Source organism: Epinephelus fuscoguttatus, linkage group LG1 (assembly GCF_011397635.1).
Source record: "Epinephelus fuscoguttatus linkage group LG1, E.fuscoguttatus.final_Chr_v1".
Taxonomy (NCBI): Eukaryota; Metazoa; Chordata; class Actinopteri; order Perciformes; family Serranidae; genus Epinephelus; species Epinephelus fuscoguttatus.
Genome location: NC_064752.1, coordinates 16,750,493 through 16,765,299, shown reverse-complemented (window position 1 = coordinate 16,765,299; position 14,807 = coordinate 16,750,493). Strand labels below are relative to the sequence as shown.

The following is a 14,807-nucleotide window of genomic DNA, read 5'->3' as shown; positions in this document are numbered from 1 at the left end:
GTGTTTTTAAGAACCTCCTGTGCAGAACATTTATTTCACAGTCTGTGACCACACTTTAATTTAAGTAGTTGGATGCTACATAAAATAAATCCAGGAATTTGTATTTTTAGGTGTCTTTTGCACATATTTTGTTGCATAGTTTGAAGTCAAAAGAATAATGACACATGTAACAGTGGTTACATAAACTTTATGATGAGAAATGAGTCATCACTTGAAGTTTAATGAAGTTTATTTTTTGTAGAATGAGACCAGACAAACAAGGAAGCACAACAGATGAAAACGTGGTTCAATGTGGTCTCTTTCTTTGTTTGCTGCAACATGGATTCGGTTTACACCATGATCTGGAAAAGAGAAGAAGAAAGTAATGATTACACAACATACGCAACTTAATCCCGATTAAACCCGCACCTGTCCTAGCATTCCTTTACGTATGATAGATGTATGTATCCCTAATACTTACGGAGTCCATCCATTCGATGTAGGCGGAGACACGGGTGAAGACGGTGGGCTTCTTGGGGGCGTTGCATCCCATACCAGACACAAAGCTGGCAATGCCATGGACGTAGTATTTTCCGTTGACAAGGCAGTTCAGAGGGCCACCAGAGTCACCCTGAGAGGAACGAGATTAAAGAGAACACATTGATCAGGATTCAGTGGTGGATACTCAATATAAATAACACCATATTACAGTTACTGTATTGTAGGGTTAAAGGGACAGTTCACCCTAAAATCTAAAATACATATTTTTTCTTCTTACCTGTAGTGTTATTTATCAGTCTAGATTGTTTTGGTGTGAGTTGCAGAGTGTTGGAGATATCGGCCGTAGAGATGTCTGCCTTCTTTCTAGTGTAATGGAGCTATATGGCACTTGACTTGTGGTGCTCAAAGCGCCAAAAAATACCTTTATAAAATTCATCAGCAATGTCTCTTTCCAGAAATCATGATCCAGCTACTCAAGATAATCCACAGAACTTGTTGTGAGCAGTTTCGTGTAGGAACTATTTTCTTCCTACTGAACTACACCTGCCAATCGTATCACTGTGCAGAAGGATGAGTGCATCTACTCATGAACAAGAGGCTCATGACCGCACGACATGTAAATATCAAAGGCGTCCTCCTTGGCTAAGCTGTAACGTTAGCTAGATGCTAGGTGAGCTAGCAGTAGATGCATACTTCCTTCTGCGTGGTGATATGGTTGGTGGGTGTAGTTTGATAGAAAGAAAATAGTTCCTACATGAAACTGCTCACAACACTAGAGGCAGCACAACAGGTAAAAGGAAAACAGGTATTTTTGATTTGGGGTGAACTGTCCCTTTAAAATTGTGCAGGACTTTTTTTCTGTTCTTTGTGGTTTTTAGTGTTCTTCCACGAACTGAATCACTTCACTACTTTACTGAAATACAAATTAAACACAATCTAAGTCAAAGCGAAAAACCCTTCCATAATAAGACTTTGCAGTAATATAGTTTTAGTTACTCCAACATTTCTTTTTCATGTAGGAGGAGACTCACGTTGCATCCAGCCTCGGCACCACCACCACCACACACCATGGTGGTCTTGACAGTGCTGCCCCACCAGCCAGGGCTAGTGCAGGTCTTGTGGTCGACCAGAGGAAGATAGGCCTGCTTCAGCTGGGCGGACAGGCTGCCACCGGCTGAACAAAGTAAAATTTGAAAGGTAAGATACACTGAGATTTACAAAAACTAAAACTGATTAGCCCTGACTGTGACCTTGCAGTCTACTCACTGGAGGTGCGTCCCCATCCGGTGATGTAGCAGAGGTTGTTGTTGGGCAGAATCTGGCCACTTGGAGGCAGAGAGCCCAGCTGGACGTAGGAGTTCAGGGTGGCGTCAGAAGACAAACGCAGCAGGGCGATGTCGTACCTGAGGTGGAGATGCATGGATTAAACAGGAGGAACCTAAAATAGCTTTGCAAAGATACTACACTCCCAAGGAGGACATTTTGTTCGTGGGTTAGACCACCTCCACCCTTAGGTGACATTCTTCCCTTCATACCAGAACATACTTTGCCCAGAGATGTTTGGGAAATTAGAGAAATGGATTCCCCTTGAAACATTTACAGGGCTGTACAGAATAGTTTGAAGCTTCACTAATGTTAACACAAAGTCTAAATCAACATGCTGTGCAGCTTTTGCTTTCTATTATTAAGCTCCGACCAGCAGCTCTATGGCTCGCATGGTTGTTAGGCTGTTTGCTCTGTTGGTCAGTCAGTCAAGCCGATGCCAACAGAAATCTCTCCACCCTTTTGGCAACCATAGATTTTGGCCTGGGAGGTTCAAATGTGGCATTTTCAGTGGTTCTTGCACCTGCGTAGGATTGTTTCCACCTCGTTTGATCCAGTTATTTCCAATAACTCCAGAGCACTGTAAAGTCCAGAAGTCAAAATTTATAGAAAAAAGATAGACCTAATCAGTAATGTTTTTATCTAACAAAATATTCTGCTTCAAGTCAGATTAATTATCATTTCATTATTGACTAAAGTCCAGACAGGCCTCTTGGCTGAGGGTGAGGGTGGACCTGGGGAAACAACCCAGATTCCCAGAAGACATTGTGGAGACCACCCTTAGACTGGACACTGTGCTGGTACCAGTAGCATTAAAACAAGTGGTCATGCTGGAGCTGACGGTGCCCTGGGAGGAGCACATGGAAGAGGCAAGTGAGCTTAAGAGACAAGTAAAACACAAGCCATTAGCAGAGTTCAGGGGCTGCAGAAAAAGCTTCACAATGGCTGTGGATCAGGAGGGACATGTCGTGGTCTAATGCTGCTGGACACAGGCTGGGAACTGATCAGTCCCGGTCAGGTCGCCAGGGTGACAGGGTCTGAAGTTGAGACCCGAAACCCCCATTGACCCCTGGTACTGTCGCTGATGATGTGTCCAAATGCATCACTAGATGTATGTATCTACCGTGTTATTATTTGTTGGCATTTAGCCTTTAAAAAAACAATAATTTCACTTCAGTCAAAAGAAGTGTTTGCTCTATTAGCGGCGCGGCTTAGCAGCAATGTAACACCGTAAATTACATTTATACATAAAAGGAAGTTGATTAAAAAAATAGACTAATTCATTTAATCCGATTAACCACTTTATTCAAAGTGAGGATTTTGTGTAATTTTTTTTAAGGTGATGACATCATAAAATCTGACAACAGACACTCAAAGCATCATTTGAAAACCTCACTAGAGTCTTCAAGTGTAAAAAACAAAAGCAAAAGACATTCGTTACAGCACTGCTTACTTATGTAAAATTGCTTTTAAACAGATAAACTCAACAGAAACATGCAAATTAAAGACACTTAAAATTGTATGAACTTAAGAAAAATGAAATCCTCACCCAGCAGACACTCTGCCAGAGTCCCATCTGGGATGGATGTAAACCTGGCTGACACTCTTGATCTGCTCTCTGCCACTGTCGCTGTAGAGGTCATGTTCACCGATAACGACACGCCACGTCCTACTGCTGCAATATTAAAGAAAAAACCCCAAAAACAATCAATGATTAGTTTTGACTCTAATGACTAATTTCTGATCAGCATAGCCTAATGATTTCTTATTACAGTAAACTGATGTAAAATGTAAAGGTCACAATATGCCCGGTTTTTATTATTATGATTATTATTCCTTTGTTTGGAGACATTTCTTTCCCTCTAATAAAATAAATGAATCCTCTTGGTATGTGACAGTTATAAATGAGGCCATGAGAACTTTCCTCGTGCTGGTGACATTTAGAAACACTGAAATAAATCATACCTCGGTGCTGCGATAAGAGCGGGCCGTGGATATTAAAGTCAAAGTAATCACAAAATGCACCTAAAACTCATACAGCCAAAGAATCCCGAGGCCGTGCTCGAGTTAATCATTACGTTACCTGTCCACGCAGTGAGCAGCAGTCATGACCCATCCTCTCTCGATCAGGGTGCCTCCACATGTGTGGTAGAACCTGCTGCCAGATTTGTACTGGAGAGAGATCTAAGGGGGAGAGAGCAGACCAGAGTTATGTATATGTGAAAATATTAAGGGGATAGTTGGGATTTCTTGAAGTGGGGTTGTGCGAGATGCTTAACTATAGTCAGTGTATTACACACAGTAGATGTAAGTCAGCATGTCTCCAGTTTGGAGAAGCAGGCTGGAGTCTGACATGGAAGCTAAGCAATGTACTGTTGTTGACGGGCTCAAAAACAAATTGTATTTTAGCCACATAAAAAAGTCCCACCGGAAAAAACAAATATCAGTTTAAGTATATGCTATATTTAGAGTATTTTCACTGATTTACCTCTTGCTTAATGCCTATTATTCAGTCCCGTGTATGCTCTCATCAGAGCCACCAAACTCCATTGAGAAAAACAGCATTTTAACATTGCTGAACACAGGAGCTGCTGGTCTACTGCTGCCTTGATCAGTTAGTTAGTTGATGTTATCGTGTGACTTTGTTGAACCCAAACTAATCCTTTAAAGCACCAAAGTCACATAATATCACAAACAAATGAACTGATCGAGGCAGCAGTAGACCAGCAGCTCCTGTGTTCAGCAGTGTTAAATCAATGCTTTTCTCAATGGAGTCTGGCATTGAAGAGAGCCATATAACAGCTTCATTTTTCAGTGGAAATCACTGTCTGACATTCAGGTGAAGAAGTGAAAATACTCTCAATATAGAGTACACTTAAACTGGTTATGATTTTTTAAGGTGGGACTTTTTTTTAGGTGGCTAAAAGCCTCTGTGTACTCCAGCCTGCTTCTCCAAACTGAGGGCATGCTGACCACTTTCCACTGTGCGTAATACACCAGCTATGGATCAGTACTCCATACAACCCCACTTCAAAAATTCTGACCTATCCCTTTAAGAGGTGTAATTGAAAAAGCGCTCTGTATTGCCCTGAAACATAATTTCATTGTCTGCTGAAATTTAGTTTTTGATCCTGTGTTACAGTAGATTACCTGCCAGGGCCAGGAGTTAGGTTTGGCCACTTCACCTCCAACAACTCTTTCAAAGCTGTCCTCCAGGTACCTGGGCTGGGGCTCCAGCTCAGCCAGCACTGGTTAAAAACATAAAAACAAAGGGACAATTTAAATGTGTATTCTCAGAAGCTTTATCGTACGGTTGCACCTACAGAAATCAGAAAGGAGAAATGAGGCCAGCCAGACGGAGCGCACAGGTAGAGCAGATTATGCGTAGCTCCTGTGTGTGTTGACTAAACTAAAAAATGAGTGAGTGACTGGATGACAGAGTGAGTGACTGACTGAATGAGACAGAAAGAGATCAACAATGAATGGTTCTACGGCGCGGCGTGTGCTGTCATTTTCTTACCCAGGGCTGCGAGACTTGTCAACACCAGAAACCTAAGCATGTCTACAGTGTGTCACAACGTTTCTGCAAGGACCGAACGCTCCTCACCGTCTTTTATACCTCAACACGACCTTCACTTGGTCTGGAAATGTATGACTGTTCTTTACCCTGTGACAAAAGCCAGGTATGCAGCTGTGGTCTGTCTCACACGGTGTTATCACACTCAGTTACCACACACCTCCTGCTTTGACCAGTAGCAAAGAATGACATGTTCCAGACTGAGAGGTATATCACTGGATGACATGAGTCAGAGTGATTCAAAGGACTTAGAAGGGTATTTATGTATTTGTCATGTTTGATAAAGTCCACCATATCTATTCTGGGCAACATATTTTTGTCAGAAATTTGGCCCTGAAGGGGAGAAGTGTATAATGTTTGGACTGGCTGACCTTTTGGCTGTATTAAATGTTTAACACGAAGGCAAACGTCACTACATTGTCTTTGATCGTGTTTAGTTGTTACTCTCCAACATGAAACCTTGGAATGAATCGTCTGATGTAACAGAGTGCAAGTTGTTGAGAATATTTACATCACAAAATAATCACGTGTCCATTTTGAACCAGCATGAATTATGGAGTCAGCATGGGGAAGCATGTTTCTGTGTCATCTCTTGTCCCAAGTGGCTCTGTGAGAGGAGGAAGGGAAGAGAAGACTACGCTACACGCTAATACAGTGCAAGCAGTTTGTGATGGAATGCAACAGAGGTTGCTGCTAAAATGAGAGGAAAATATCTTCCTTTGTTGTTAAGTGACACAATTTTTGGGTCATTCAGCGACTTCAGTTGAGTAACTGTAGATTGTTTTGTCTGTTACTGTGGCGTCTTTTCCAAGCACTCAAGAAATGTTGATGAAACACTGTGGAGAGGATGAAATTCCACTCTAAATCAGCCCGGTCACCAGAAGAAAATGTTGGCATTGTATGTTTCAGCGAACCATGAATATGTTACATTTGTACATGTCATTTGTATTTTTCATTGCAGTGTTTCTAAACTGACGTAGTATACAGGCTGATTTTATCATGGGGACAAGGAGGGGATGGTGTGATCAAGGTGAGATGCCCGCTAAGCTGTGGACCACTGTTCAAGAACAACAAAACCAGATGTGTTTTAGCGAGTCACTGCTGTGTTTCCAGCAGCTTTCTAGCCACCAAACTTGGGTGTTTGTTTGAGACCAGTCGCTGTTTTTCCACCGGGGATAGTGCCACAAAAAAATGACTGATTTTTACCAAGACATTGCTCAGTTTCAAGATGGGATGGTGTCTCCAAAACCAGGTATTTTTAAGCCAAAACATGATCTTTTCATAACCAGAAAGAGGTGTCATTGTGCCTAAACATAACCATATGCTAACCTCAGAAAAGTAAAATTTCACCATGTCTGCTACAAATGTAGCATATCTGTGGTTTGCAGAAACGTGCAATGTCAACAATTCTGGCACTTGAGTTTGACAAACTGTTTATAGGTCAAAGTGGAGTAGGTGCTTTTTAGCAAACTCCTCACCAGTTTTGTAGAAGCACTTGCGTTGTTTGAACTTAAAGAAATGTAAAGTTTCAACGTATCTAATGCATAATAGCGCAAAAACTAAATGTTTCCAAGGTTTGCAGAAATGTACAATGCCAATATTTTTGCTAGTGATTTGGTTGTCTAAAATACTTAATGGAATGTACAGGTTGTTGCTGGTATTACTGTCGCAGTGTCTTCAGCTGGTGCCGCTTTTCACCGATGTTTCACCCCCTAGCTGGTACATCTCCGGGTGGGGGGGCCAGTGGCTGTCTAGGGACGTCTCCCTGCCACTCCCTGCAGCTGACCCTACTGGGGTGTCTGGCCCCATACACTGTCCCTCCTCCGTAGCCACAGCCAGTAGCTAGCTCTCTCAACCTCCTCTGTCAGCTCCTTGATGGCCCTCTGCAGACTAGTGCCTTTTGTCCCAGCAGCCCAGAGAAGCTGACTAACCGGCCTGCCCACAAAGCCCCTGCACCCAACCTCCACTGGGTGGATGGATGCTTTCCAGCCTAGATTAAAAAATAACTTAATAAATGATGATAATCTAACCATGATAAGTGACCACATCATGGAAACTAAAATTTGAAAATAATTCCATAATATATCTAAAAGTAAATATTCTGTTTGTTTGTTTCAGCAAATATTTTTAAAATCAGGAATGTACAGAAAAGTTCATTCTCAAGTTATTCATATGCAAATGGTGAGTAATAAAATAACAAAATAAAAAAATAAAATAAAGTGGATAATGTGTTGGGATTTAGTTTGCAGTCAGTTCCTGCATATAAACCTGATGACTGCTACTTGCATTTTTATTACTTATTTCTTTTTTATTATTCTTTTTTATTGTTTTATAATGACAAAATTAACAGAAACTTAAAATACAAAATTTACAACCACGTGATCATGAAGACATTTAAGTGTGAAAAAAGAAAAATTATAATAAAGATATGTAAATAACTAGATACATTCTTTAAACTAAAAACTTCGATCAAAATATACATACAGACAATAAAGACTAATAATTATTTCTTATTTGTATTATTTCCAAATTTAAAAAGATGCAACTAATTACAGTTTCTTCATAAAGTTATATAATGCTTTGAGTCATTTCCCCTTTAAAAAAAAAAATTTAAAAAAAAAAATAGAGCAGTTTTTGATTTGGGACAGTGTCACATAATGCATCATTCTGACTGTACATACTGTAGGAACATGGTGTGGAGGCCCAACACTAGATGGGGCTAAAGACTAACAAACACTCAGAGTCTCTACTTGGCCATAGAGCAGATATAAAGGCATTTCACCTGTGTTTCACAGGAGACAGACACATGACATGTAGTCCTGAGATTTCTATTTCAGCAGTGCCAAAATCTTTACACAAGCCCATTGTGAGTACAGATTTGATTTAGTACTGAACTGAGATTAACAAAACCCACAAAGTCAAGATCTACATTCCCAACTGGAGAGATTTAAATCCAGTGTGAGAACTGAGTTGTAGAAGATTTCTCTCCTCCTCTTCACTCTGACCTCTTTGACATTGAACAGTTATATCGCAGATGGATTACTTGATGATGTATGCACAGTGAATCTCGAGGTAAAATATACATATTAATACTTTTAAAAGCCACTTCTTAACTGGTCATGCGGATATATCCAACAATAGGTGTGCGGACAATGGGAAGGCCTCTGATGTGTCCGTCTTTTATAAAACAGTCCTTAATTAGACAGAAAGTCATTAAAACTGTATGGATTTTGGATTATTGCCTTATCAGGCTATTAAAGAGATAGCCACGCCGACTGGTAATTGAGCTGGCCCCATGACACGCAGGGAAAAAGTCCTAATGCTGCAACACTTCGTGATCAACAGGGGCTCCACAATTTAGCTATTTTCTCATAGAGCGTCTGCGTCCCCTTCCGAACTCCTCGTGTACCCCTCCACCACCCCAACCTTTTCTTGCAGAGGCATAAATCAAATGGGGAGATCAAAGACAGGAAGTGCTGGGGATGTGTTAATTAAAGATGTTTGCTCTTGATACAGCTTCCCCTCGTTAATGAATAGTCGATTTGGTTCCCATAAAGATGTCTCACGCACATGGGCAGGAAATTGAGGTTCCAAAAAAAATTAATGGGATGCACTGATTGGGTCTGTGATATAAAAGTCGGGCAGGGTTATCGCAGAGTAACTGTTGATTATGCCAATGTGACACTATTTGAGATGCTCAAACTGTTGCCGGAGTGAAGCTAAAAGATTTAAACCCCATTAAGATTAGAAAACACCATTGCTGTTGGTATACAGTCATTTATTTCAGCTGCTGTGTTGTTAGTGCTGCCATGTGACGCTGAGGAAAGTGAATGCACTTTTAAAGCAGTTTTAATTGATTTTTTTTTTTCTTTTTTTTTTTGGCCATTTGGGGGCAGCAAAACAAGCTAGAAACACAACACTCACATCTACCCAGACATTTAGTAAATATATCGTAAGATACACAAACTTTTTGGTATGCAGAATGCTATTTCTAAAGGCTTTTAAATGGTGGCCTTAGTTCAGCAAAAACTCTCCTGAAGCCAGCTGTTTCTCACAAGGCCGCTTTGTTTTTATCGGTCACTTATAATGTAATCCGTTTTTGCTTTATTCATGGGCCAAGATTGCACAAGAATCCTAGATTGTCTAAGAAAACAATAATGAAACATAAAGCTCTGACAAAAGGCCCTCTGTGATTGTCCTTACAGCTGTCTCTTGTCCTTGATGAGCATTTGTACTGTTGAGAAAACCACACAGACAAAATGTCTACAGACGGTAAATACAAGGTGAGGTAGAGTAGTACAGCCTTCAACACTTTCAACAGGAAGATGGCAAGAACAGAAGTGTAATAGGGACATTTAGTCCCAGGCCCAGTCGCCGGAAGAAAATGTTTGCTCTGTAAGTTTCTGCAAATCATGGATGTGTTAATTTTTTACACTTCCTAAGTATGACATACGATTATATCTATATGAGCTGAGTCTCTAGACAGGAAGAGGAGAGATGGTATAATATACAGCACTGTTTCTAATGACAGTTCAGGACATATCCAGCCATGTTTGTAGCAATAAAAGCAGGTGTTTTTATAGCGTCAGAAGCGAATATTTTAGATGACAGTTTGAGACATGTCCAGCTGTGGTTGTGGCAACAAAAGCGGGTGTTTTTTTAATGACAGTTCGGAACATATCCAACCATGTTTGTCGCAAGAAATGCGGGTAATTTTAACGACAGTTTGGGACATGTCCAGCTGTGATTGTGGCAACAAAAGTTGGTGTTTTTTTTATTGACAGCTTGAAACATATCCAGCTGAATTTGTAGCAACAAAGGTGGTTGTTTTTCAATGACAGTTGCAGTGATTCATTTCAGTGAGCCGTGTTTGTCGTGACAAAAGCGGGTATTTTTAATGACAGTTTGGGACATGTCCAGCTATGATTGTGGCGACAAAAGCACATGTTTTTTAATGACAGTTCAAAAACATATCCAGGCAAGTTTACAGCAACAAAAGGGTGTGCTTATGTGGTGTCAAAAGGGGGTGTTTTGAGTGACAGTTTGGGACATATACAGCCATGTTTGTGGCGACAAAAGCAGGTATTTTTAACTACAGTTTGGGACGTGTCCAGCTGTGATAGTGGCGACAAAAGTGGGTGTTTTTTTCAATGACAGTTCAGGATATAACCAAGTGAGTTTGTAGCAACAAAAGCGGGTTTTTTAAATGACAGTTTGGGGCCTGTCCAGCTGTGATTGTGGCTACAAAAGCAGGTGTCTTTTTAATGACAGTGCGGAACATAACCAGCCGAGTTTGTAACAACAAAAACGGGTGATTTTCAATGACAGTTTTGGTGATATCCAGCCATGTTTGTAGAGACAAAAGCAGGTATCTTTAACTACAGTTTGGGACATGTCCAGCTGTGATAGTGGCGACAAAAGTGGGTGTTTTTTTCAATGACAGTTCAGGATATAACCAAGTGAGTTTGTAGCAACAAAAGGGTGTGTTTTTGTGGCATTTGAGACATGTCCAGGTGTGGTTGTGCCGACAAAAGCAGGTGTTTTTGTAGCAACAAAAGCAAGTGTTTTTTAATGACAGTTTGGGACATATACAGCCATGTTTGTAGCAATGAAAGCAGGTGTTTTTGTAGCATCAAAAGCAAGTGTTTTTTAATGACAGTTTGGGACATATACAGCCACTTTTGTAGCAACAAAAGCAGCTGTTTTAAATGAAAGTTTGGGACATTTCCAGCTGTGATTGTGGCAGTTCAGGACATATCCAGGCAAGTTTGCAGCAACCAAAGGGTGTGTTTATGTGGTGTCAAAAGGGGGTGTTTTGAGTGACATTTTGGGACATATATAGCCATGTTTGTAGCGACAAAAGCAGGTATTTTTAACTACAGTTTGGGACATGTCCAGCTGTGATAGTGGCGACAAAAGTGGGTGTTTCTTAATGACAGTTCAGAACATATCCAACCGGCTTTATAACCACGAATGTGGGTATTTTAAATGACAGTATGGGACATATCCAGCCAGGTATGTAGCAACAACAGCGGGTATTTTTTAAACAAGAATCTGGACATTTTCAGCTGTGTTTGTAGTAAACAAACTGGGATTTTCAGCCAAAACATGATGTTTCCTAACCCTGACCGAGTGTTTTTTGTCCCTCAGCATAACCAAACATAAACTGAAATGTAAAGTTTCAACATATCACATGCTACATGTGAAACATACAAATATAACATATCTATAGTTGAAATTCTAGTGGTTGTCGGATGTTAATATGAGGGCAAGAATCTCATGGAAATTTACTTAATCTGCATCTGATCTCAGATCCACTAATTAGTTTCCTTCTGACCTGAGAGTAACAACTAGTTAAAACGTTTACTGCTCCTTTCATCTGTTTGGGGCCGTGGTGTTATTTGCCAGTGACAAATTTTGTTTATACATAATGTGTGAGAAGCTGCAGCGCTAAATTACTGCACACCATGGCACTAATCTACACAGTCTACAGGGGCTGACAGTGTATTAGTGTTTTTCCCCTGCTGGCCGAGGAAATGTGTAGGGATGCATCATTGTTGCCATGTGTCCTGGTGGGTGACAGCAACGAAACTGATCCACTGGGCTGTTTGCAACCTTTAATTGCAATTATACCCCAGTGAAAACAATCAATACATTCTCCTACTATCCTCCAACCTCCCTCTTCTTCTGTGTCTCTCTTTCAGTCTGCCTCTCTCTATGTATCTGGCAAAAAGGTGCCATATAGGCTGTGAGGTGATGTAGTTTATTGGGGGCAGGGAGGAGGAGTTGGTGCAGCAGCATGTTAGATGATCTGCTGTGGTTACGAGTGCTTGATTGATCCTGTGGAGTACTGTTCATCCATCTCCGTCCTCCTGCGGCTGCTTTCACCTCTAGCTGCTTGCCTGTTTCCTCTCCCCTGTCCCCCCTCTGCCCTGGTCTCAGCTGCCGCCGAGCTGCTGGGTCCTGGCCCTCAGTTGCAGCAGTGATAGGGTCTACTGGAGTGGAAAAGGAGGCTGCTGCTCCAAGCATCCCTCACTGACTGATAGAGGGAAGAGAAAGGTGATTAAAAACTGACATACTATGTTGCTTCATCCTTCCCATGCTGTGTGTATTGGACCATTAGAGGGCCTTAAGGATAAGATACCAACACTTAAAGGGACAGTTCACCCCAAATAAAAAGAGACACATTTTTCTTTTCTCTTGTAGTGCTATTTATTCATCTAGATTGTTTTGGTGTGAGTTGCAGAGTGTTGGAGATGACGCCCGTAGAGATATCTGCCTTCTCTCTAATATAATTGAACCAGAAGGGACTTGGCTTGTGGTGCTCAAAGTGCCAGAAGAAATAGATCTGAAGAAGTCAAAGCAATGTCTTTTTCCAGAAATCATGACCTGGTTGAATAAGATAATCCACAGACCTTGTTGTGAGCAGTTTCATGTAGGATGTGCAGAGGGATCTGTGCATCAAAATGTCCAAATGGCAGTATGACAGTAAGTGCAATATCCAAATCGTAGAGGCTGCAATTTTTTGATAAAGATAAAATGTGCCACAACCTACCACTATAAATGAAGCATTGTGGTGCTACAGAGAGGCCCAGGCTGACATATCATATTTCAGGGCCGTAGATTAGAGGCTAACGCTCATGACAGCAGGAGATGTGAACAATGTCGTCCTCCTCAGCTGAGCTGTAATGTTAGCTAGTTCCGTGGTGCTAGGTGAGCTCACACCACGGAGATGCACGCTATCTTCTGGGTAGTGATCTGGTTGACGGGTGTAGTTTGCTAGAAAGAAAATAGTTCCTACATGAAACTGCTCACAACAAGGTCTGTGGATTATCTTGAGTAACCAGGTCCTGATTTCTGAGCAGAGACGTTGCTGTTGAGTTTTTCAAATCTATTTATTTTGGTGCTTTGGGCACCACAAGCCAAGTGCAGTCTAGTTCCATTATATTGGAGAGAAGGCAGACATCTCTACTGTCGATATCTCCGACGCTCAGCAACTCACACCAAACAAGTCTAGACTGATAAGTAGCAAGAGGGAAAAAACATGTATTTCTGACTGTGGGGTGAACTGTCCCTTTAAAGAGGAAATGCTCATCAAATATTCCCTGTTAAAAAAACACACCCAACCTAACAAGACACTGATGAAAGCAGCTTTAGTATGAACTGTGTATGAATTTATTAGAAAGTGATACAGTAAGTAAAAAGCAGCATGTGTGGTGATACCAGTGTTAAACAGACATCTAATTAAAACAACCACAAACACTAGTGAGGGGAGCTTGTGCAGCTGTTTTGTAAAGCATGTTTTTACCGCACTGCACATTCATACCTGTCAGTGGCTGTCAACATAATTATTCCCCGAGGGAAAGGGGAGAAAATAACTATATGTCAATTAGCACAGTTTAACAGAGAAAGCGTCAGTCAGTCTCAATAAGTACGCTGTGATAACAGTAACTTGTTAATTGGAGCATAATGTGTCACTGCACAAACTGTTAAATTCTTTCATACCACTTTTTTTTTTTTTTTTTTTTACAATATAATAAACCATCAAAGGTAACATATGAGTCAGATATGTAACCGTGAGGAATAAATGTGATATTGGGCTGTTTGATGTCCGGAGATGATGCAAGTTTAACAACACAGTTCTGACATTAAACAGACCTCTGATTTCCAACTCTATTGTGTATTCCGTCAATCACTTTTTACCACTGACAATTTGAAGTAGAGAGACGGAGAGTGCAATCTCAGAGCTTCACTGGTCTGTGTAATATTACTTTCATGCATGAGTACTGTCTACACTATGGGTGGAAGTTAGAGAGGAGACAATTAACTTGGACCTCAATAATTTTGAATAGTCAAAGGAAATTAAGTTAGACTGGTTATTGTAGGGACACCCACAATGTTGATCTTGGTGCTGTTTATAACGCACGTAATCAAAAGACAAGATCAGCCCCTTCATGATTAAAAAATGTTTTATCAGACCTTTGTATTCAGAGGTCCAATGTGTAGGATTTAGGTGGGATATATTGGCAGAAATTGAATATTATATAACAAGTATGTTTTCTCTGGTGTATAGTTCTGATTTTGTTGCCTTTAAATGAGCTGTTTATATCTACATAGGGAATGGGTCCTCGGCCATGGAGATCACTAGCCATGTTTCCATCAGCCTGTTTAGATGTGCATCTAGAAGTATCACATCAGAAAATTATGATGGAAACACCAAAATTCGAATTAAAGACCCCTGATTCGTACAAACTAAAATATGCTCGCTTTAGCCGGGTTTTGGTTGATTCGAAAAAATGTTCATTCGCAAAATGGGGGAAGGAAACAGTTATGTTCGAATTAAGTTTGACGTAGCGCACCTCTCTCCATGGTGATATCCACACTCCGGGTCGGGAAGGCGGTAATGTATTTACAAGCTGGTTGCCAA

The 14,807-nt window shown here is 40.8% G+C and overlaps 1 protein-coding gene across 1 annotated transcript; it reads right to left on the bottom strand.

Annotated features, from left to right (window-relative positions):
* Positions 1 to 211: 211 nt before the first annotated feature.
* On the bottom strand, positions 212 to 5,471 carry LOC125887970 (elastase-1-like). The gene is made up of 8 exons (XM_049575126.1): positions 5,324 to 5,471; positions 4,954 to 5,051; positions 3,887 to 3,987; positions 3,353 to 3,478; positions 1,747 to 1,883; positions 1,512 to 1,654; positions 461 to 610; positions 212 to 341 (listed from the first exon to the last, which is right to left on the bottom strand). Exons 1-8 carry the CDS (start codon positions 5,361 to 5,363, stop codon positions 330 to 332), a joined length of 807 nt encoding a protein of 268 aa, XP_049431083.1. The 5' UTR covers positions 5,364 to 5,471; the 3' UTR covers positions 212 to 329.
* Positions 5,472 to 14,807: the final 9,336 nt, after the last annotated feature.